The 23,719-nt window shown below is 36.9% G+C and overlaps 1 protein-coding gene across 5 annotated transcripts in view; it reads left to right on the top strand.

The window, feature by feature from the left end:
* Positions 1-23,066, top strand: part of GABPB1 (GA binding protein transcription factor subunit beta 1) — a 23,965-nt gene extending 899 nt beyond the window's left edge. The window contains exons 1-10 of one of the 5 annotated variants that reach the window (XM_026060508.1): positions 96-3,338; positions 4,252-6,189; positions 6,539-6,646; positions 7,522-7,689; positions 8,166-8,360; positions 9,477-9,624; positions 9,973-10,086; positions 14,425-14,610; positions 15,956-16,071; positions 21,258-23,066. In XM_026060508.1, the coding sequence (XP_025916293.1) occupies positions 6,539-6,646; positions 7,522-7,689; positions 8,166-8,360; positions 9,477-9,624; positions 9,973-10,086; positions 14,425-14,610; positions 15,956-16,071; positions 21,258-21,410 (1,188 nt within the window). In that variant the 5' untranslated portion in view covers positions 96-3,338; positions 4,252-6,189 and the 3' untranslated portion in view covers positions 21,411-23,066. Of the gene's footprint in view, positions 1-95; positions 6,190-6,538; positions 6,647-7,521; positions 7,690-8,165; positions 8,361-9,476; positions 9,625-9,972; positions 10,087-14,424; positions 14,611-15,955; positions 16,072-21,257 lie in introns of those variants that run through there. The other 4 variants (XM_026060509.1, XM_026060506.1, XM_026060505.1 and 1 more) reach the window with 4 other exon arrangements.
* The last annotated feature ends 653 nt before the right edge of the window (positions 23,067-23,719 follow it).

Below are 23,719 nucleotides of genomic sequence, written 5' to 3' on the forward strand. Positions count from 1 at the left end.
GGGGGGGGTCTCGCGGGAGCGGCCCCCGCCGTGCGCGGGCCCCGCGGGGCGACGCGCACGTGTGGCGGGCGGTGCGCGCCCGCCCCGGTGGTCGGGGCGGCTTGTGCCGTCGGGACTCTGCCTCGCAGCACCTCGGGGCGACCCCTGTAGTGAGTCTTCGACGCTCAGAGCTCTTCGCTTAAAACAGTGGTCTGCCAGCCCTAAAACCTGTTTGCTAAGGTGGCTTTTACTTAATTCCGATTCGTGGCGTTTGCCGTTAACCGTACTGGTAGCTGCACACACAGGCACACTCGGAGCACTTCAGCTTAATGCTTTTTTTTAAAATTATTGAATATTTTTGAAGTATTATTAAGACTAAAAGCAGTTTGGATGCAGTGCACGTATGCACAGGAACACTTGTAAGGATACAGAAATTGTCTGCTGTGTAAATAAGGTTAAGGATGTACCTGGCGGGAGCTAACGATCAGAATACGCGAGGTGTTAACTGCTGTTCCTCATCCACTTCTCTTTTGGTCTGTTACTGTTCTTAAAAAGTCACAGCGTGTTCCTCAACTGATGCCAGTGCACCTTGTCAGTTATTCTAGTAATACAGCTGTGCCGTTTCTGAAAACAGTTGGTTTTCTAGTTTTTAGGCCTTTATGCAAGACAGAAACTGTCAAGGTTCCTCATTATAAAAGTTGCTCTGATTAAAGAGATTTTTCTTTGAGAATATTGTGTAATTTCAATTAGGAAATGTATGTCTGACACATTCTAAGGCTGTATGTAGTACAGTTCAAAGGCTACATAAAATACCATTAGGTTCTCCCTGTCAATCACTATATCTGCTGTAATGTACGCTTTCTGATGTCTGGTGCCAAACGTATCTGTGAAAGCTTTGTAGCTCATTTTCGGTGCCAACCATCAATGACAAATCTTGGTTGGTGCCAGTGGAGCGGTTCACCTTTGTTGCATAATAATACTCTTTAGAAGAATAATTTTGTTGCAGATAATGGTCAAATTGTGCTTCCTTCTTTAAGGACAAGGCTTTTCTCCATTATTTAATGGAGTTACATTGATGATTGATACTAATTTAAATTAATGTATGAACCTAATTGGAGGACAAAGCTACATAAATACTGGCTTAAATACTTTAATCACTAAGCTATCCATCAATGTGTTTACTTTTCTGATCTGCTTTGTCAGATCAGGATTTTTTTCTTTCTTTTCTTGATGAATAGTCCAACATGAAGGTGATGTTTCTGTTTAAATAAACTAGAAGAAATTTAGTTATGAACACAGCACAACTGTAGAGGAAAGCTGAAAGCCCTGGAATTAAAACTGATTGTTGTTAATACACTCACTATTATAATTTCCATTATCATAACATGCTATCCATACTATACACATCCATACTATATGCCTGTGATATTAAGATTTGAGTTAAAATGTGGAATCATTGTTTAAATATGTTTGGAGGGGTATGATTCCATAAGGAGGCAATACAAGAGCTATTTACTGAGTTTATCCCATGTGAGTCATTATAACTACACTGTTAAATGACATTATATATGGTAAAAACATACTGAACTTGTTAATCTTATTTCCAGATCCTAATATATCTTATGTTTATTGCATAACTTTCAGTTCCTTGGAAGGTTACAAAATTCTAATTGAAATAAAAATTGTTTTTGAGGAGTTACTGTTCTGAGTGTTGCATTGTTATATCAGGATGTAAAAATACTAAAACAAGTTGATAGCATTATTTCAATTCTAATAATCAAAACTGAGTGCTTGATTAAAGATGTAAACAGTTTATAATATTTATACTCTTTCCTTAAATTTTTTTTTTGAACTTTGTATGAATAGGCAGATAAAATCTAATTAGAAATTACTATTCTAAATTGTTGGAGATACTGTGCAATGTTGAAATCAGTAGGGTGATAGCGTTTTCTGAAGATCAGTTCTTCCCAGGTCTGGGAAAGCAGGTTGATTTTTTTGAAATAGTGAAAAGAAAAGGACATTTGGAGAAGGGCATTCCTGCTTCCTCTTTTTGTGGACACAGGCATGAGAGATGAGAGGCCTGAGAGTCTTCAAAGTATGGTTCTGCCGCTTGTCACTTCAGTAGGGGGAACCTGCTTAATTATCATTTTTCTGAAATTTTGTCTCTGCTGTTTTTTTTAGAAATGACTGCAAATGCCTCCCATAGGTAGGGTGTATATTGATGCAGTTTACCTTCCAGTAAGTTGCACTGCTGCAGCTCCTGCTGTTCTGGCATGAGCGTGCGCTGGTGGAGGTGCCCTGGCAGCTGTCACATTTCAGTGTTGGATGTCCTGCAGCAACTATTTGTTTTGTGCCTGCTGATTTTGACTAAATGATGTTCACTGCTGCAGTGGTAGAAGGGGAGTGAAGGCCTGGCCCAGTGTCCTTTTGGCAGGACACCAATCTGAAAGGTGCTGCAAAATTTTAAGCCAAGCTAAATCTTCTTCCGTTGGACTGCAGACTCTGCTGTCTCTAGGCTGTGGTGTGGGACCCCAGGCTTCCCGAGCTGCTTGTTTTTCAGCTCCTCTCCCTCCCCACAAAGCCCCATTCATACACGCTTCCTTAGTTCTACCCGAACCGTGGTCGAGTGCCTTTACACCTTTTGGGTGACAGCATGATGTTTAGAGTTCTTGAGGGTTTTCAGAAACTTAAATTTAAGATGGCTATAAAAAAGCAGCCTGATTTCCTACTGCACAGAAGTAAAATAGCAGTTATAATTTGATGTAAATTTTAATTACCAGTTCGTTGTGGCCTCTAGGTGATGGTACTATGCAGAATGCACTGAAATGATGAAAATCTCAAGGTTCAGGAGGGGGTTACTGCAAAGAAGTTGAAACCCAATAGGGAGGCTCTTCTCTATTAACCTGGTGCAGAGAAAACCCTCTGGTCATATAGTTGTGTAGAAGCTCTCAGAAGTTTGAAAACGTACTCAGGTTGCCATAGAGTAATTATAATAGTCCCAAGACCTTATTTCAGAGCCATTGATGTTTTTATTGTGTCTGAAAGAAGGCTCTTATAAAGCATTACCCAGCTGTCATGCTACCCAAGCTTGATGGCAAGAGTACCGTTTTACACACTTCAGCAGAGTTGATTTGTAGCACTACAGGGAGTAGCAGAGGTGCTTAACTTACAGTGCTGCTTTGAAGTGGAAGTCACAATTCAATTTTAAGTATATTTTATTGTACTATATATAGATCTTTGCTTTTGATAATATCACTGTGCTACTGTAATGGCACAAAAGGATCTTGGGGGGCAGCTGAAGAATTCTTCTGGCAGAAAGGGAAATGCAAAACCTGGAAACCTCTGCAAAACCTTTCTTGGTATGTCCTGATACTAGTAGTGGAAGAGTATGGGGGGAAATGTGGGGCATGTTGTTACTCAAGGGTTTCCTGACCTTATGATACTGGTCCTTGGAATAGTCCCCAACCAGAAGTCAGCTTTGGGTTGGCTAGCCTTTAGAAATCCCATGAGTGCTACCAGTTGGTTGAAAGGGGTAAATGTGCCTGAGCATTTTATTGAAAAGGCCTCATCAGTTACTGTTGTGGTGTAGTATTGACATATAATGTAGTTTTATTTTTGAATTGAACAGTGTAATTTTGTTGTTTTTTTAACTCTCTTCCACTAGATGGCCTCAAGCACCATATGAGAATTAAGACTTACTTTTTCTAACATAAATTTGTGTTTTAACTGAAGTTAAAATTCTACATCATGAAAAATATGTAAATGCATGTGGTGTGTGTGTGTGGTTGTTGGGTTGTTTTTTTTTGATAGACAAAACAAAAAATACACTTTAGACCAACCAAGAGTGTGTTAGCTAATGTCAATAATACATGGTAGTGAAGGTAGTGTCATATGTGATCTTCCACATCCCTTTTTTTCCTTGACTGGAACATTTCTTATTGAGTATAGTGCAATGCTATTATTTAGTTTTGCAACAAGATGCCAAATGTAGTGTCACTTTAACGGGTGTTTGACACTGGTGGTTCAGAGAGATTCTGAATTGGTGTCAGTCTCAGGCTGAAATTAGTCCCAAACACCTCCTGGGAGAGAGACTTGTATTCTACTGGCCACCATAATTGAATTTTTATTATTTGGTTTTGTTGCATAGGGTTTTGATAATGATTTAGCATGTTATCTACTAGTATAGACATGGTCAATGGGATTAAAAAAAAATAGGTGTAGTTGTTAAATGTAAACACCGTAATTTAATTCACCTATTTTGTTGTCTAACAGACATCAACTATAAGCTTGTTGTTGAGGTTGTCATCTTGGTTAATGGAGAAAGACATCTGCAGAAGGCAGCTCCTCCAATGAGGAGGAACAGGGACTGAAGAGGGGTGGAATATTCATCCGCAGAGACGTCCAAAATTCAACAGGACAGGGCCCTGCGCAGCCTGAGCTTGTTGGACCCTCTCTGAGCAGGAGGTTGAACTATATATAAAGACCTTGGGAGGTCCCTTCCAGCCTCAGTTATTCTGTGGGTTTTTTTTTCTTCTATTCCGTGATTCATAAAGGAAACTTTGCCGATTCCTTTTCTCTATTGGTGTTTAAAAAATGAAGTAAATGCAAGGAAAATTAATTGTTGTCTTTCTTAATTAGTTCCTAACTTTTTTTTTTATTAAGTTCTAGCTTTCCTTTTGCTTCTGAGGGCCTTGAGGTGGTATTAGACCACCAGAAAAAGGAGTGTGTGTGTGTGTGCGTGCTCATGTGTGTGCGCGTGCCTTTTTTTTAAGCCCCCCCCCTCCCCAAATGGTACAATATAAAGGGGCACTGTACTCTATCCTATTATCATTTTATACCATTGCCCATAGTCTCTCCCTTTACCAATGATAGTGGATTTTTCTCTTATTCTTGTTTCTTCTGATCTTTATTTTCATGCAAGAGAGTTGACCGATGTCCCTTCCTCTGCATCTGGTTATGTATGTTCCTTTTTTTCCTCTTCCTTTTCCAATTGTCACTATTTGTCCTGCCTGCCACCCTCCTGCTCCTCTTCCCTTTTCTGGCTGTGAGACAAATACGACCTAGAAGGATGGACATAAATGGAGTATTATCTTGATGAAGGTGATATCGAAGCCAGCAGGCTGTCTGTAGACAGAGAGGTAACCTGCTGCAGTTTGCAGCTCTACTGAACCATGTTGGAGTTCTGCATTTGCACTGTTTCCCCTTTCCTGCTTTCTAGTTTCTTCCAAAATCAATAGCTTTCAGCTTATTGAGCAACATACCACACGGGTTTTGCCAGTTGAACCAGGTACAGAGAACTTTCTAAATACGTTTGTTTTTGCAATAGAAATACAGATTAAAAAAAAAAAAGTGAAAAAAAAATCCTAATGGGATTTTTTTTTTTTTTTTGAACTGACTTACTCTAACTTTGCATAGGAAACAGGTTGCATACCCTTGCAGTGGTTGTTACTAGGAATACAGGCTGAACTCTCTTGCTTCTGCGACCGGAGAGTAAACTGATGAAAGTAATTCTGTTCTTAGCATCGCGATAGTTGAAAACATGGATATAGGACTAAAAAGTTAATAGTGTATTTTGGCATAAACTGTGTTTTAATCCTAGATTTTCTGATTACTGAACATATTTAATAGCAAGTATGAAATAGAGTGGTTTCAAAATGATGTTATACCAGGGAGTCCTTGATGCAACAGTAATGTAGATAGGTGCCATTTGTTTATATATAGTTTTACATGCTGTGTGTCATACGGCACTTTTAACTCAATGTCGTATGCTATTTTTAAAAAAGGGAAATTACCCAATGATGATGTGAAGTTTTTTAGCTAGTATCTCAGTACCGTCTCAGTCTACAAACTTTGCACTTTATGTGTTTTTTTTAGTAATCGCAAACAGTTGATGTAGGTGTTAATGTTTGTTTTCAGGCAGATATGTAGTTTGTGCATCTGGTGCAAATAGAAAAATAGTGTATCCCTATTGCTTCATTTTGTAGCTAGAATACAGAAATGATATTTTAGGATAGACAAAATCAAGTGATAGGGAAGATGGTAGAAAGGCATTGTGTTTCGTAGCTGTCTAAACATGTTTACATTGTGGCATGTCTTAAATTCGTTTTGGATAACTGAGTGCAGTGCCTTTGGACTTGTGACGGGGACATGACAGCCAGGACTTAGTACCATTTGAAAGCTGGACAAACCTGCAGAAGGTTGCAGTGTCAGGTGAGAGCTTCTAAACCACTTCCTATTTTGAGAAATGTGCATCCAGTTCAGGTTAACTTTGGGGTGGTATAACTTTGTGGTTGCTGTGGTTACAGCATTATAACACTGAAATCTTCATCCCAATGTTAGTTTTGTCTGACTGACAGAAGTGATTCTAAAATCAAGCTGCTTATTGCAATCAAGAAAACTCGTTATAGATAAAATACTAACTTAATTTTTTTGAACTTTTCAAAATATGGAATAGTCATTTTAAAAAATGACAGCAGCATTTGTGTACTTAAAAATAGTATTAATAACATATTAGATATTAACTGTTATTCCCTTTATATATCTTTATTTCCTCAACTAGATGTCACTAGTAGATTTGGGAAAGAAACTTTTAGAAGCTGCCCGAGCAGGTCAAGATGATGAAGTTCGCATTTTGATGGCAAATGGAGCACCTTTTACCACAGATTGGGTAAGGAAAATTTTGGTGATGTTTGGTAAATTCTGTTATTTTTCTCACCTGGAAAAGTAAACTGGATTATTACAATTAAGTATTTATATTACTAGCCTTGAGACTTTCTTTTTGGAATTCTGCTGTCATATCATCTAATACCTAATTTCAAATTAAGTCTGCTTCTTCATATCATCTGACCTCCTACTAGTTGTAGTAACAAACTATGAATGAGTTCCTTCTGATGGCTATTAAGGTGAACGCTGGAATGGTTAAATGGAAAAAGCAGCAATCATCCTCCTACTTATTGTGCTCATGTGTTTTGTTTAGTAAGAGATCTGAATTTAGAGAGCAGTCTCAACTACCTAATATGTGTAACTGAGGTTTCCCTGATGCTCTGGGTTGTTTTTGGAGGTGCCTATGCTCTGCATAGATTGTACAGAGAGGCTAAGTCAGGTAACTAAAATTTTAGGGTATTTACAATGCCTTAAGGGCTGTAATCTACTTAATGACCTAACTTTCAGGTTGGCTCTGCTCTGTGCAGGAGATTGGACTAGATGACTTCCAGAGGTCCCTTTCAACCTTGGTGTGGTCTGTTGACCAACACTAAAACTGAGGTTGTTCCCCTTGAAACGTATCACACGTTGAAGATATAAATTGCTGCCAGTAAGCTGTTTTTAGTGTGTTTTGATAACTGGAAAGAATTTAAACTTTTTTAAAATTTCTTCATACTCTGTAAAAGCCCTGACAGCTTCTTTCCTTGAGACTGCAGGGGAAAATGATTTTAAAGTGGTAGCCTGGCACCTGAATTTGGTAGCTGCAGAATAATGATAATAAAAAAAATTATTTTGTACTGACATCTGTGTTAAAAGTCCACTTTTTACCTTACATTACAGCTGGGAACATCTCCACTTCATCTAGCAGCACAGTATGGACACTACTCAACAACAGAAGTGTTGCTGCGAGCAGGTGTAAGTCGGGATGCCAGAACCAAAGTGGACAGAACTCCATTACATATGGCAGCATCAGAAGGCCATGCCAGCATAGTAGAAGTCTTACTTAAGGTAAAAATTCTTGAAGCAAAGTCTGAAGGTGGGATATCACAATGGTTTATTATTGAATAGGTGCAATTTTATTTAGTCATTAAACCGGCATCAAAATGATTAGAATATTTATACTATATTTATATTGGATGCTCAGTTTCTCATTTCAGTTATAATTTCTTTTAGTATTGATTAAAATCATCATGATATCAGGTGAATTACTTACTGCTAATTCAAAATAAGACTTCTACTGATTTGGTACTGTATGAGTAACAGCTTTTAGAACCAAGACATGTTTTGGGTAGGGATTCTTCAGTCCTTTGCGATAAATAATTTATGTAGTACTTACATCAAAGTACTTCTGACAAATTAGTAAATGTAGGATAACAGGACATTAGTGCTGGAAAAAGAGACAATTTTGGACTTCATTCCATGAGCAGCATTATTCAGTTCAGATCCTTATAATGACATAGTTTATGCAATGATCTTGTTTGCAGCATGGTGCTGATGTCAATGCGAAGGACATGCTCAAGATGACTGCACTTCACTGGGCTACTGAACATAATCACCAAGAAGTGGTAGAACTCTTAATAAAGTACGGAGCAGATGTCCATGCTCAGAGTAAATTTTGCAAAACTGCATTAGACATTGCAATAGACAATGGAAATGAAGATCTTGCAGAAATATTACAGGTAATTTTGATTCATGATGCTAAGGAAACTTAAAAGAGGGTGCTTGTTTATGCAAGCTTTTAATATAGTAACTGTGAGACCATATATTGACTAATAATGCTAGACTCCACTACAGTTTGTGGTGTGGAAATTAGGTTAATATTAATAAACATTAGTTGCACAGGAAGGTGGCTGAAGAGTATTTCCAATACCTGCAAAGCTGAGGGATGAATATCCTTTGTTTTTGTAAATTCGAATATTGTAATACACAGAACTAACTGGGATCTTTGCAGGCAGAGTATAAAACTTAACTCCCCATTCTGACAATATGTTCTGACAATACCGTAGTGTTAGATCAGCTTTGTATATGGATATTAAATTACCTGATGGAACTGGACATCAGGAGAGAAGAGAAGAGATGGCCATTTCTCCTGGATTAGAAAAACTGAGATTGAACCACTGGAGAAGTCATTGGGATTCAGATTATGATAGATACTTCCATGAAAATGTCAGCTCAGTGTTCATAAGGGCAAATAGTGTTACGCGTTATTAAGAAAAGAACAGAAAACAAAACAGAAAATGCCATTATGCTACTGTATAAATCTGTTGTTCTGGTCCCTTTAGCCTCTCCTTCACTGCAAAAAAAAGGATATAGTAAATAAAAGTGGATAATATCAAAAGAAGGACAAAAAGATTATTAAAGTCATGTACAATTTGTGGCAGCTCCCAAGCTGTCACAGCCAGTTTTTATGGCATATAGCTATCACAGCTGTCTTGGTTATTCAGGCTTTTATTTTAGATACTTGAGTTTATGCATCTATAAAAAGGCTGCGTGATTAGATGGTCCTCTGTGTACAGCAAATGAGGAGGAGGTGTAGCAGTCTGTTTTTATTTTTTCTTTCACGTCAACAGACTTCTTGTCTCTAGGTTTCAGCCAAAAGGTGTTTGTCGTGTACTTATGCAAAGCAGAAGGCGTGATACAGCGTGTGTATATTGCATGAGTATAACTAGGGAGAAGAGCCTCTCTGTTAGAGTGGAACGTGCAATAATTCTAGTTCTTCTAAATAGCTTTATCTGCAATTGGAATGATATTATTTTAGCTACAATTGGAATGGTATTATTACCTTTGTCTTCTAGATTGCCATGCAGAACCAAATCAATACAAATCCAGAGAGTCCGGACACTGTGACAATACATGCAGCGACACCACAGTTTATCATCGGACCTGGAGGGGTGGTGAACCTAACAGGTCTGGTATCTTCTGCAAATACATCAAATGAAACAGGTATTTAGATGCATATAGGATAGATACTGGGATTTTACACTTGAATTGATTTTCACCATATAATGAAAAGGCTTGAGGAAAACAATGGTAAGAATACAGTAGTTACCTTATTCCTCTTCAGTGTTTCTTATGTGTTATAAATATCTCAGTACTTAAAATAACAATGTACCTGGAGATAAATTATCGGAAGTTGTATTTGCTTAGCAAATTTGCCTTCAGAATAGCACTTTGATTTAACCATGTTGAGAATGTTATTCTAGTGTGTTAGAAATTTCAGTACAGTAATAATATAGAAAGAGATTTCATGAACTGTTAAACTTATCAGCTAATTTTTTTTCCTCCTAATAGATGAAACAGGAGTGTCTGCTGTACAGTTTGGAAATTCATCAACGTCAGTATTAGCCACGTTAGCAGCTTTAGCGGAAGCATCAGCCCCACTGTCTAATTCCTCAGAAACACCAGGTAAGAAATCTAAGTAATTTGATCTTATTTAATGAACTAGAACAAAGTACACTGAAATACGACTTTTTTTGAGGTACCGTTCATACAAAAATGAAATGACAAATCTTTTTTCAATGTGAACAAAACCAGGTGTTCCTTTCCTTTTACTTGAAAAGTTGGCAGATTCATCTGTACAGTTATTTCTTAGTAAGATTTCTGGCTACAGCTGGTATTTACAGGCCTAATGCGAGTGAACATTCATCTTTCTGAAAGCATCTTAATGTATCTACATACAGCCTAGTTGCATTTGGCGGAAAAATCTTTCCTTTAAGTAATATTTTCTCTTAAATTATGGGAAATGACCCCTAATGTTGTTTCCATATATTTTGTCAGCAGTTTTGTTAACTTTTCACCCAGTAGACACAAGAACACTGGTGACCTTAATGTGCAGATTATCCATTAAAATGTCTGTGGTCTTCTTTTCAACCTCAAGGCACTCTACCTGCGTTTGTAACAATGTATAGCGATCACGGCAGGTAGGACACAAATCCCTAGCTTTTGTCTCTGAAGTAGACTATGTGATGTACTTAAAAATAAAAACTGTGGTCATTCTGAGAATCCCAACAGGTGTATTGGTGGAGACCTCGGTTTCTAAAGAAATCTGTGAAATGTTTCCTGCTTTTTCTGTGCACATCATCTTGGCCGGTGTCTTTTTGCATAGGTTACTCCCCAGTTTTTTCAGGCAGTATGATACATATGTAGCAACTGTAGTTTTATGGTAGGCCAGATTGCTTTTTTCTTTGCCCTCTTGTTGATATAACCTTAGGATCTGTGAATTTTCTTTATATGTAAAGTAAGAAAGCAAAATGTGATCTTTTGTCTGTTTTCAGCTTTCAGCTGATAGTTTATTTATTTAGTATTTATAGTGTTTATTTTACTGGCATGCAGCACTAAAGCTTCATTTCCAAGTTGGCTTGGGACTGTGAGTGCTGGTTAGTGATGTGATGCATAACAAGGTGAGCCCAACCTTCAAGCCAGTGACTGGAGACCACTATAGAGAGTGACCACCCTCTGTAAATCAAGGTTGTATGATGCTTATGGCAACCTGAATTTTTTTGAACATCTGTTTTTGAAGTAATACTTGCGAGTTTGTTTGTGTTTTTGTTGTTGTTGTTGTTGGTCAGTATGATTCTACAGAACTGAGATACTTCAGGTGACCAAAGTCTTTGGTACTTAGAAATCTCTCAGAATTCAGCTCTGCAGTAGGCAGCATTCTTAAGGACACAGTTTTCATTGAAAATATGGGAGAAATCCATTCTCTCAGGCTTGCTGGTGTGAGAGCTGCACCCCAGCAGCAGATATATATGATTTTTCACCTCCAAGCATTTTCAAGTCCTTCTGCAGGGTTTCTGCTTAATCCAGATTTTTCATTTTTAAAACACCATCTAAATATAGCTATACTCTTTTATGAACCTTAAATATTGCAAGTGAAGAGGATGACTCAAAACCAAAATGCAATGCCTTTCATTACGGAAAAGCTGATAAAATTTTCAATGAATTAATACATTTGAATGAAACTTAGAGGTCTAGTTGTAGGAGAGCTCAAACAGGAGAAGAGTTTGCACAGGATCACCCAGTATTAGAATGTATCCAGGACTCGGTAGCAATAGGCTTTGGTGACCAACTGCGTGTTCTCATGTTTCATGGGCCTATCCTCGCAGTGGTGCAGTGCAACCTATGTTACATGTCAGTAAACCATTGAAGATAAAAATTATTAGAGAGGAGGCAGGGGATGACAGAGAGGAAGGAATAAGCTAAAAGTCTTAATGCAGTAGCTTCTCACCTTCAGTAATGCAGCCCATCATATCTAACCCACCTGTGTACGTTGGTTCTTCTACTTTGATTTTTATGCAGATGTGAGAGCAGTTTTGTAGCATCTTGCCTGCAAACAATTTCCTGGGACCTTACTCCTTTAATGGTTTATAAACTATAAAGGAGACAAAAGAAGCTTTTCATTGCCTGTACGTTCAAGCAAAAAAAGCAAACCCAAAACAAACCAAAGCCCACACCCCTTCTGGTTTGTGCTAATCACGTGAAAGCTCCAGTTGTAAATATGCTCAAAAACTTTGTCATGAGAATTTTGTTTTTGGCTCTTACCTTTAATTTAACCTCCTGTATTTAACACTCCATAAACTTGGGAGAAGAGCTCTTTTTTTTCTTTTTTTTCTCTAATGCTGTTTCTCTCTAGTTTTTCTCCTTCTTCCAAGTTAACTTTACCCTGGTCTCTTCCCACTAGTTCTTCACAGCTGGTAATAAAAAACATATCAATTTGACAAAACTGAAGAAAGAAGGATGCTTCTTGCTGGAGCTCAATAGACTCATGCTTGTTTCAGTTGTTATTCTAGTGAAGGGCATGGGAGGAGATTGGTGTTGTGTCCAAGCAATATATGGTGAGGGATAATGTATGTATGGAGTTCTGTTGGGTTTGGGAAGAGAGTTTAGAGAAATACCTCATTAAAGATGTGTATTTGGAGTGTGATATTTGGTGAGCTTATGTTGGAATGAGGCTCACATCTCACTGTGTGTTTTAATTAACTTCAGCTTACCTTCAGCATGTGAGACAGTGTGGCAACTGGTGATTATAAATGTTTAGAAAGAGAGCAAGGAAAGAATAAGGACGATATTTATGGGATTTTTTCTTTCTCTTTTACATAGAATAACTTCCATTTCAAAATTTCCAGTTCAATACAATACCTCTTATTCATGTACGAATTACTGTTTGGTTTACTGAATAAACACTTTGTGCTTATTTAAGTAGTGCTATAGGCCAGCAATCTCTGAACGTAAAGATCCTCAGAAGGCAATGACTGCAGGCATTTGAATGGCAGAGTGATGTGAGTGTGTGTGTTACATTAGCTGAAAAGATGAAAGCTTCAGAGTTGTTCCTGCCTTCTCTCATCTCAAACATCAGAACAGTCTATAGCATTTTTTAATTTCATCTCTGTAGATAGAAAGCCCTCTAATGTCTATTATTTAAATCAAAGGCCCTGACAAATTGCTTTTGCCCTGACAAATTGGAAATAAAAAACAGAGTTAGTGTGCTTGAAATTCTTTCATTTCATTCTTTCATTCAGTGTGCTGCTGGTGATCTTGCTCTTTGTCTCAGTATTTTGTTGTTCTGAAAAGTAAGGGTGGTGGTGAGAGACCCCAATTATAGTGTAAGCTATGTGTCATGTAGTTCTGAATGTAGTCTTTCCCTTAACTTCCCTTAACACCCATTTGTAGATGTAATGTAGCAGAACTGTGAGTTTGCTGCCAGGTATTCATTACAGAATCATGAAACTGAAATAGTTAGCTGAGCTGGCTTTTTATTATTATTTTTACTTCTACCTATAAAGTTAGATACATACAGTATTTTATTTTACTTTTTAGTTTTATCTTTCTCCTTTTATGCTATGTAGTTTTAAAAAAAAATAAATCTCAACTCTTCAAAACTTTTCCTTTAGTCCTGTTTCATCCTTTGTATGATGAATGGTTAAAGTTGTGGTTATGTTTGACGTACCCATGCAGTACAAACACAGCTTCAAGATTCTCTAGAGGTCCGTCAGTCTATTACTGTCTTGAACCATTATGGTATGCACAGAAATCAGGGGCTGGGTCCTGAGGTGCACCGGCAAAGGGGAGAAGGGAACTGTTGACTTCATTGGTGTTACTTGGATTTATATCTCTGAAGGTCTGCTTTGTGATTTTTTTTTTTTCTGGTAACTTCATTATAACTAAACTTCTTCCATGCTGTAGGACATGCTAAGATAATGTAAATCCTTACTTCAGTAAATCCCTGTAAATCTGTATCACTTCCACAGTTTTATTGGTATGTGTAACTTCCCAGGCTCTGTAAATGGTGGATATGAGAACATTAATTAAGGAATAGCTATGCTTCTCAAGCCAGTGTTTTCAGTTTCAGTTTTTATTCACCTGTCAGTGTAACTTAGTGCAGTTTGTGTGCAATACAAAAGTAATTTGCATCCTTAAAACAACTCTTATTCTTGCTGCCATGTTAACACTGAACCCAAAACTTCAGTTTTGAGTGGCTATATCTATTAGGAAAAATGCTAAATAAAGATTGATTATAGCAAGCAGGACAGAATTGCATATATATTTCAAAATGTTAATGCTTTCTGTAGGCCTGGTGAAAGATTTCCATTAACAGTACAGTATGTAGTAATGCATTAATTTCAGAAAAAAACCATCAAATTTGAAAAGTGGAAGAAATTCTTTCCTGTGCCATAGCAATATGCATTTTAAATCATAAAGCTTAAATTGTGTATGGACTTAATTCCTTTACTCATCTGTTAATAGTTGTGGCTACAGAAGAAGTGGTGACCGCAGAATCGGTGGATGGCGCTATTCAGCAAGTTGTCAGTTCTGGAGGTCAGCAAGTTATCACTATAGTTACAGACGGCATTCAGCTTGGCAACCTCCATTCGATTCCAACCAGCGGGATAGGGCAGCCAATCATTGTGACCATGCCGGATGGACAGCAAGGTGAGGGGAAATTTGTACAGTGTGAGCTTGAGGAACTATTCTAGTTTTAAAAAAAAACCACAAATAGCTTGGAAAATTTTGCATAATTATTGATATAAATCTTTTGAGTTTGTACACTGTGAAAGGCTTGGACACGTGAGAGCTACTGCAGTTCAGTTAGCACATGTCAGCTGAGTCTCTGCATTAGGAGAGAGAACAGAACTGCTAAACTGTATGAAAGAGAAACGGGGCATTGAAGGGAAAAGCGACCGCCTGCTTTGCCTTCAGTAAGTTTGATTCTTGCAAACTTGGTATGAAAACTATAAAACAGAATAAAACATTAAAAGCCTTCTCCGATTCTTATGCGGTTGCCTTACTGGAAATACTGCAGAAAAGTGATGCTTGGATTTGGGAATCTCATGCACAGAGCAAGCTGTGCAAGTCCCATGGCTTTGTTCTGGAAGAAGCCGCTCTGAGTCTTACATATGTGAGGTTTTGGAGGAGCAGTGGCAGACTCGAAGGAGCCAGAGTGACACAGATATCTCTGTTGGATCATAAATACTTAGGTCATGGAAGCTGCTAGTGTAGTAAGTGTTATTTCATGTGGATGTCTGTGKTTTTTTTGGGTGGTTTCTTTCAAAGATGCTCTGCAACTGCTATTTAGGTGAATGTGGTTTCTTCCTGGCTTCTTCACCAGGATTCCCAGTGTGGAGCCTGAAGAGTTATGCACTGGAGACAAATGATTTGGTCTGCTGTTTGTCTGAACAAACACAACTAATTATCAGGAAGTCTGAATGTGCATAGGCAGTAGCTGGAGTGTTTGTTAGAACATAAATGTGCCAGGTGGTTTCCTGAGTAAACTGGAGTATGAATTTCTGTAATTCCCCGATTGCTCCCCCCCCCCCCCCCCCCCCAGTTAATAACTACTGGATTTTCAGATTACCTAAGTGTTCTAGTTAAAATAAGTCAGTCAGTTTCATATTTATAATGTTTTTTAAGCAAATATTTAAAAATATGGTCTGGTACTTAAGTTGCAGAATTGAGAGTTTGGTAACTCTGCTGCAAATCACTTCCATGCCTGTGTTTACACTGTGAAAAATGGTGATGATGCTCCAGAGTGACAGCTAACTATTTTAGACCTCAGTAACAAAGAATTTTGAAATTCTGTAGTAGCATACGGATAGCTAGAGCATTCAGTAAATTTTTCTTGCATCAGTTTTAGAAGGCACTTTTATAGAGTTGCATTTTCATAAGGGAAAATCTTTGTATTTTACTGCTGTTAATAAAATTATCTAATTATATGAATTTTAAATGATAGAAATACTGTTTGAAGTATGTATATTTATATTTACAAATATGTTTTCAGTATTAACAGTTCCAGCAACAGACATTGCTGAAGAAACTGTGATAAGTGAAGAACCACCAGTCAAGAGACAGTGCATTGAGATTGTTGAAAATCGTGTGGAGTCTGCAGAAATAGAAGTAAGGAGTCTATTACGTGATGTGTGTTAACCAGAGTATTCGGAACTGAATAGCTGGTTGTGGGTTTTTTTTGTGTTGTTTTAGAGCAAAGTTTCTGTGTTGTCACAGAATGAAGAATTTGATATAATAACTTGTTGCATGTCCCCTGTTACTGGAATTAATCTTTTACAAAGTTGTTATAACAAGAGGATAGGAGGGCCATTTGTTTCATCCTTTGGTTGTGCACATAAAAGTGACAATTGTTTAAGTACTTGATAACTTAATTTTTTTTGTTTTTCTTTAAGATCACTAGCTAGTTTTTAAAACTAGATACCGATATATTATCGCCTAACTTGACTCTTTCCGCTAGCAGTGAATGAGAATACTGTCCCCTCATCTGTCTGTTTATGACCACGTGCTTGTCCTGATTGTGAGATCATATTTTCAGCAATGTTTCCTTTCCATTCATGATATCTAGATAACTGTTAATGGACATGTGGAACAGTAAGATTTTGTCTTTATCAATTTTTGTCTTCATCCTTTTTTAATTCTAGAGCAGGAACTACCACACATCTCTTTGCACCATCCTGTTTTTTAAATAATAGTGTAAAAGACCTAACAATATTGAGAAGTTTTCTTTTTATATATGACAAATAGACATAGCTCTTCAGTTTAAGATGGTAGCTTTTTTATTTTTATTTTTATAATCCAATGAATGTCCACTATCTTATCCCTCTTCTGTCACTTCTAATTGTGCTCACTAGTTATTATCAGAAGTCTATGAAAGTTGCTGTCTGCCTTGACTAGGCAGTTCTCATTGTGTTAACTGCATGGTATTTCGTTTATCAAAGGTTGTATTCTCCAACTTCTGTTCATATTACTGAATAACATTTTGTGCCTGATTGAATGCTGTTTATTGTACAGTATGTGTTATACTTTATTCATGTCTAATAATAATTATCACCTTTCATCGTTGACTTTCCCTGTCCTTAAGTTATCGCATCAAATACCTTTGGCCTTTGCAGCCTTGTGGTCATTACAGATTATCATGACAGTTGAAATTTTCTTGCTGCATTTTTTTTAAATGTATGACTGTTACAATAAAAACAAATCTTTTGTTCACACTTTTAAACATCTGCCTGAATTATTCTTAAAGGAAATTACGTTTCCTTAAGTATTTTAATAATTCTGTTGCAAAGGAACAAAATCCAGATTGGTTAAGGAATAAATTGACCTGTTTCTAGATATAGGTAGTTGATAACAGTACAAATAATTCTTAAAGGGACTGCCAGCTTCACTTATATATTTTAAACACATTTCTCAAATACTGAAAATAGTTGATTAAAATGAAAGATTTCATCTATTTCTTTTAAGTGCAAGTTTTGAAGACTTAGTCCCTGAAAATTTACACGCAGACCCTTGCGTCTGTGCGGAGCCTTTCAGTGGCTCAGCCTTCAGGAGTCACCGTGGGCCACAGGGTATGGTGCTACCTCTTTGTTAACTGGGGCATTAAATAAGTGCACATGAAGTCATTTCACTTTAAACTTAATCATAGTACAAGTTGGTAGACACTTGAATTGGAGGGAGTAGGACCCCCTCCCTACCAAAATATTTTTTGAATGTGGGAAACCTTTACTTGTCTCTGTTACTGAAGATTAGGGGGGTTTTGAGTCATTGGTGATTTATTCTTATTTCATTATAGAGTTGATATGGGACTAAGACTGCTTTCTTCAGCCATTTTTAATTCGTAGTGTATCTATAAACAGTTAACTGTACTTTGAAAATCTTTAGGTAAATTTGAACTCCCACTCACGTGAGGTGACGAACTTTCTTGTGAAAGGATTGAAGGATTAAAACTGTAGCAATTATTTTTTTTGACTTTTTCATTTGGGCCCATTATATTCAAACACTTCAGTTCATTTTGAAGAGCGATAGCAGTTGTATTAAGCATTCTGACATTTAATTAAAACATACCATGGCAGCAAAAAAAAATTGACTGTTAAACAAATACTGTTATTCATTTTCATGCATAATTCATTAACATACAGTGATTTTTATTTTCATTATTGAATTTGACTGTGTATTTCTCATGTTGCATGTTGGATAGATGACATGCATTAGATATGACCAGGGCAATCATTTCATTAGACTTCAAAAAAAAATCATAATCATAAATTAATTAGTGAATTCACATCCCTGCTTTTTTATTGTTAAAAATAATGCTTAGTTTGAAGTAATTTAATTAACCTTCAATATATAGACTGTTAAAAAAGTTAAAATGTAGTGGAAGAAAATTCTCTGTTAAATTAGAAAATTCCTTAAGAGCAGTCAGAATCCTCCAACTTATTTCGTAAGTGGATAAGGTTTTATATTGATGGGTACAAAATGACTTTAGATAATTAGAACACTTTCAGTTGTGTTCTAAAGACTGCCCTGAGAATACTTTCTAGATTTGCTGAAATGAATAGCCCAGATATATAGTCCTCCTTATTTCAGATGTCAAAGTTAGGGAACCTGTTTTCCCTGTCCAGCAGGTCTATATTGCCTCTCCAGAAGAACTGGTTTCTTCCATTGCCTAGTTAGACAGTGTGTTTGGCCTCAGTTACTTAACTCATTCTGTTTACATTAGGACCATGTCTTTGTCTAAACTACAAATATTAGTTCTTGGAATAATCTACTTGTTTCAGTTGCTAGTCTGCCTGGTGAATACTAATTTTGTCTTCAGGTCTCTGCTGGTGAGATTTTTCTTTCTTTCTTTCTTTCTTTCCCTGCCTTAATGTGCCGTCATACCCAATGTACGGCATTACGGGTGCACGGCTCTATTTCTCCCATCTGTAGGAAGTACTCATAGATTTGCTCTGAGAGCCTCTCTGCCCCCAGGCACCTGCAGCATGCACGTTCTCCCTTGTAGCGGTAGCGCCTTGCTTTGTGTAGCATAGCTCAGAACCACCAGCCAACGAGCTGCTGGTGCTTCTCGTTCTTCTGCAGCCTAGTAGACAGAGCAGCTTTACTTCTTGCCAGTAGTACGCTTCTGTTTTTTTGTGACAAGTTCATGTGATAGATAATGCCCAGCTGAGCAGACCTGGAGCTCCGTGTCCTCAGGAGGGAAGGCTTGCTTTCATCGTGTAGCAGAATCAACTCTTTTGACTGCTTCCCTGAGAACTGTCTGTAGCTCTTTTTTCTCAACTTTACACTCCACAAGACTGTTTTACTTGAGCCACGTTTGTAGGCTCCCCTTAAGCTACACAGATAATTTACAGAAATAGCACTATGTTTTGGGTTGACTTTGGGCTTCTGAGATTAGCAACCCTTTCCTCTAGGGTTGGGTTCTCTAAGGTGGGGGAAAGAGCTCACTCTACCATGCATGCTCATAAAAATACCCTTGTTTTCACACTTACCCTGGTGTTTGAAAACAGCAACAGTTGCAGAAACCTTCCCCAACCTCTAATAAGCTGAGGAAAATTATACTGGGTATTCCTGAGCCACAGTCTTGGAAATACACTACACTGGTACTGGAGCATCATTCTTGGTGTATTTTAGGTGCTTTGTGAAATGTAGGCTCTACCATTTATTTTGCCACAGTATTTGGCATTGGTTGATCTAGTTGCTGCATGGTTGAGTCGTTTATAAAGCAGAATCCAGATTTTCAGAGTTGGTGGCTGAACTGCCTTTTCAAATGAGCAAGCCAGATCAGATGAGCTCTCTTTTTATTAGCATATACTGCTAATGAAGCAAACTCATTAATATTACCTTCATTCAGCTGTTAAAAATTAAAGCCATGTATAAAATCAGGTTCCATTTATACACACACGGCCCTGTGTTTTTTATAGCTAGTCTTTATAAACCTGTTAATACCATCTCTTCTTCACCTGTTGTTTTTGCTATACAGATGCTGCTGTTAGCAATGATCAGATCACTCATGTCATTGTATTCCAACACATTCAGCACAGCATGTGACTGCTAAATGTGGCGGCGACAAGTATTGAGAGCAGTAGCAAGTAGAAGGGAGGCAGCGTTTTGTGTTTTCGGGCTCTGATCATGAAAACAAGCGAGTGCATCAAACATGAAGAATAGGGATGCTGTTCTGAAGGGGGAACTTCTACAAGCTTTTTGAGATATGAACTGGAAATGACATATTGAACTGCTGGAATGGGAAATAAGATGAAAACGCACATTCTCACTGGGTTTCAGTTTTTGATAGAGTTGTGTTTTTCTGGGAGATAGCTTGCTTCTTTGACAGCCTCCCTCCTCTGGTTACTTATGACTGCAGTAGAAAAAAAGAATTTGAAATCAAATACTACCTTATTCATAAAAGTATAATGCACTTACCTTAATGAAAAGGTATTTGGTTGAAGATCAAAACAAAACTATTTTCCAAGCAAATTGTTTTTTCAATTAGGCTCAGTGCAGCATCAAACAAGATGACTGTATGCACATCACTAGAGACAGAAATCCATTCTCCTTAGTTCCTAGGGCAGCTGCATAGGAAATGGCATTTCCCGTATTATTTTGCTTGGAAACCATTCTACAGCCATCCTCAAACAACTTGTATGCAGGATGCAGCCTTAAGTTACTCCCTTTAAGTTAAAGAGACTTACCTAACCAAATGCTTATTAATTCATAAAAACGTCATGTTCTTGGGGAAGTAATTTTGTCTCTGGATTGCATATCCTTCAGATCATCTCATTTAGAAATCAGGTATATGTATCTTTCAGTTAGCATGAGCAACTGTCACTTCCCAGTGCAAACTGCTGTCAGATAACAGTTTTTGGTAATACTGTCTGATTAGAAATACAGTGACAGTCCTGTTGGATTGGATGCCAATCCTATTGGAAGTTGATTAAAATTTTGTTTTAAAGGCAATGGAATCATTGGAGAAATGTTGATTTGTTATGTTAGTATTTGACCACTATGCTTCCACTTTTGTATTTCACCATTTTTTCATGAAGACTTGCTTGGTATTTTTGCAGCTAAAGAAAATCAGGTTTACTATACTTACACTTTAAGACTTATTGTGGAAGTTGTCTGATACGATAATTCATGTCTAATTTACGCAGGGGTGTTTATTTAGGTTTGCCCAGGTAAGAACTGAACAGTTTCCACGTGATGTCCAAACAGTTGAGCTGTATGTACACGAAAAGTATTTGCCATTTTAGCTTGCATTTGATATGTATTTGACAGAATATTGCTGGTTCTGTTTCTAATAGGAAAGAGAAACTCTGCAGAAGCAGCTGGATGAGGCAAACAGAGAAGCACAAAAATATCGTCAGCAACTTCTAAAGAAAGAGCAAGAAGCAGAGGCTTATCGGCAGAAGTTAGAGGCAATGAACCGCCTCCAGACTAATAAAGAAGCCGTTTAATAAAAAAAAAAAACAAAAAAACATACTGCAAAGCCTGTTACTTTAAGTCAAAAACCTGCAGTACAATCTTGAACTGTACGCTATATAGGTACAGACACGGGATTACATGATAGAGAAGATGCTACAAGTTGATAACTGGACTTAAGCCATGAGCTCTGATGAATTTCTTGTAACATAAAAACTCTGAATTTAGAAATTGTGAAAAGTATTTAAAATGAAATACTGTAAATAGTTGTTTTTTTTACAGTTTCAAAATGAGTTGATAAATCTTTTTGAAGGGATCCAGAAACACAAGAAGCCAATGTTTTTGTGAAATTTTTGCTTTTAGTATGAATCTAATTTCTGAAAAACAGAACAGTTTTAAGGGTGATGTTGCTGATTTAAGCTGACAACTTGAAAATGAATTATGTAACAAAATGAATTAACAGTTATTTCTACAAGGTAACAACTTAAACTTCTCTGAATAAGACATTTCCAGGTGGAAATCTTTGTAAAGCTTTAAGTAGTTGTCTCAGATTCTCTGAAAAAGTGTTTTTTTTTTTTTTTTAGGCGATGAAATTTTTATATTTAATTTCAGATATATCCAAGTAGATTTACATGTATATGAAGCTAATATTTTTTAAACTTTTCAGTTTGTACATATGCTGCATGTTTTTATAATTTCTACACATACATCTTGCATAGGTATTTTTCAGCAAAGATGAGAAAAATTATGAGAAAAATGTTTAGCCTATAGGTCATTTGAAGTAAGCTAGCAGCCAGTTTTATTGTGAATGGTATATTTCTTGGAAGAATGTAATTTGTAATAAAAAAAATACAAAAAAATCTTAATTTACATAATATAGACAATTTAAAATTTGGCAGCGGAGGCACTGAAACTTCACAAATTTTGCGTGTCTTACAGTTTTCATGTACAAATATTTTAAAGTTCAGTAATGAATATAAAAGAATGTCTCCACTGGAACACGAATAGTAGTTCTTTTAGAATATTCCTATTGATCTGTTTTCCCCAATAGTCTTGAAATTATTTTGGTGATACATTTTTCTAAACAGACTTTTGCATTTAAATTATGCAATTGGACAAGTAATTTTTTATGTTGTAGTGATGCTCTTCTTACCTAGCATCATCGTTCCTCACTGTGATACTGTGTGTGTGTGCGTCTGTGCAGTGATCTGTTATGCTTAGGATTTATATAGCACGTTACATCTTCAAAGCATTGTAAAATCTTTTAAAGAACAAACCATTACTATGCTGCCTGAGGCAGGTAAGTGAGTGTTATTGTCTCAATTTTATAACTGGTGTAAGCGCAACACGGGGTGTTAAATGATTGGCCTGAGACCACGTGGATCTGTGGAGGACCTGGGAATAGATCTCAGGAGTTCCTGGCTTCTAGTCCTGTGCTTAGACTAAGCTGCCTTAAGATTGTTCAGTGCTGTGTTACATTGAATTTTGAACTACTGTGCAGATTCCTTTTTTGTAAGATAAAACTTTGTGCTTTGCTTTGTTGTTCCATGTTTCACTGCTTTTATGAAATTGTTTATATAAACTTAAGCAAAAAGTCTAGTTTACCTATACTGTATACAAAAGAATTACCCTTAAAACTGTACTCTGGCCTACTTTTTCTATTTTACAATTAAATATCTTTTCCACATATATATAGTGTAGAATCAATTCCATTTAAATTTTTATCTGTGTATTAGAAGATCAAAACTGTGCTGTGTTAAACATTCAGAAAAATATGAAAAATCTGTTCTAGGTTCAGAGTTTCCTTCAAAGGTAGGAGGGAAGAGTGGGGAAAGAATTGCATTAAACAACAAATTAAAATCTTCATGCTTCAAACTTTGAGTTTGTAGAATTGGCAGTTAGGAAAAAAAAAAAAATCCTAGTATCAGTATAAAGTTGGCAAATCTGATCCAAAAATCAAGAGATGGTAAAAACTGACATCTGTGGTGGTGTTTTTTAGAACTGTTTTCAAGGATGTAGCCATACTCAAATGATACTAGGACTTGAAGCAAGCCTTGTGCAGTGACTAGTTGGAAATGGTTGTATTTTAAAGTTTTCTCAAACTAGTCATTATGTTACTAGCAAATGCAGGAACGAATTAATCGAGTGAAATGTGCTATTTAGGCATTGCTCCAGTTGAATTACTCTGTCTTCAAAATAATGTTTCTGTCTTCACATCCCACAAACTTAAATATGGTTTAATCTCTGTGAACTCTTAATAGTGATAAGAATTTCAGCATTAGCCTAAGAAGTGATAGTGGTAATGTTCGTGTCCAAGTGGAGAATTTCCCACGGCTTTGACAGC

This window comes from Apteryx rowi, unplaced genomic scaffold (assembly GCF_003343035.1).
Source record: "Apteryx rowi isolate R43461 unplaced genomic scaffold, aptRow1 scaffold_17, whole genome shotgun sequence".
In the NCBI taxonomy this organism is placed as follows: Eukaryota; Metazoa; Chordata; class Aves; order Apterygiformes; family Apterygidae; genus Apteryx; species Apteryx rowi.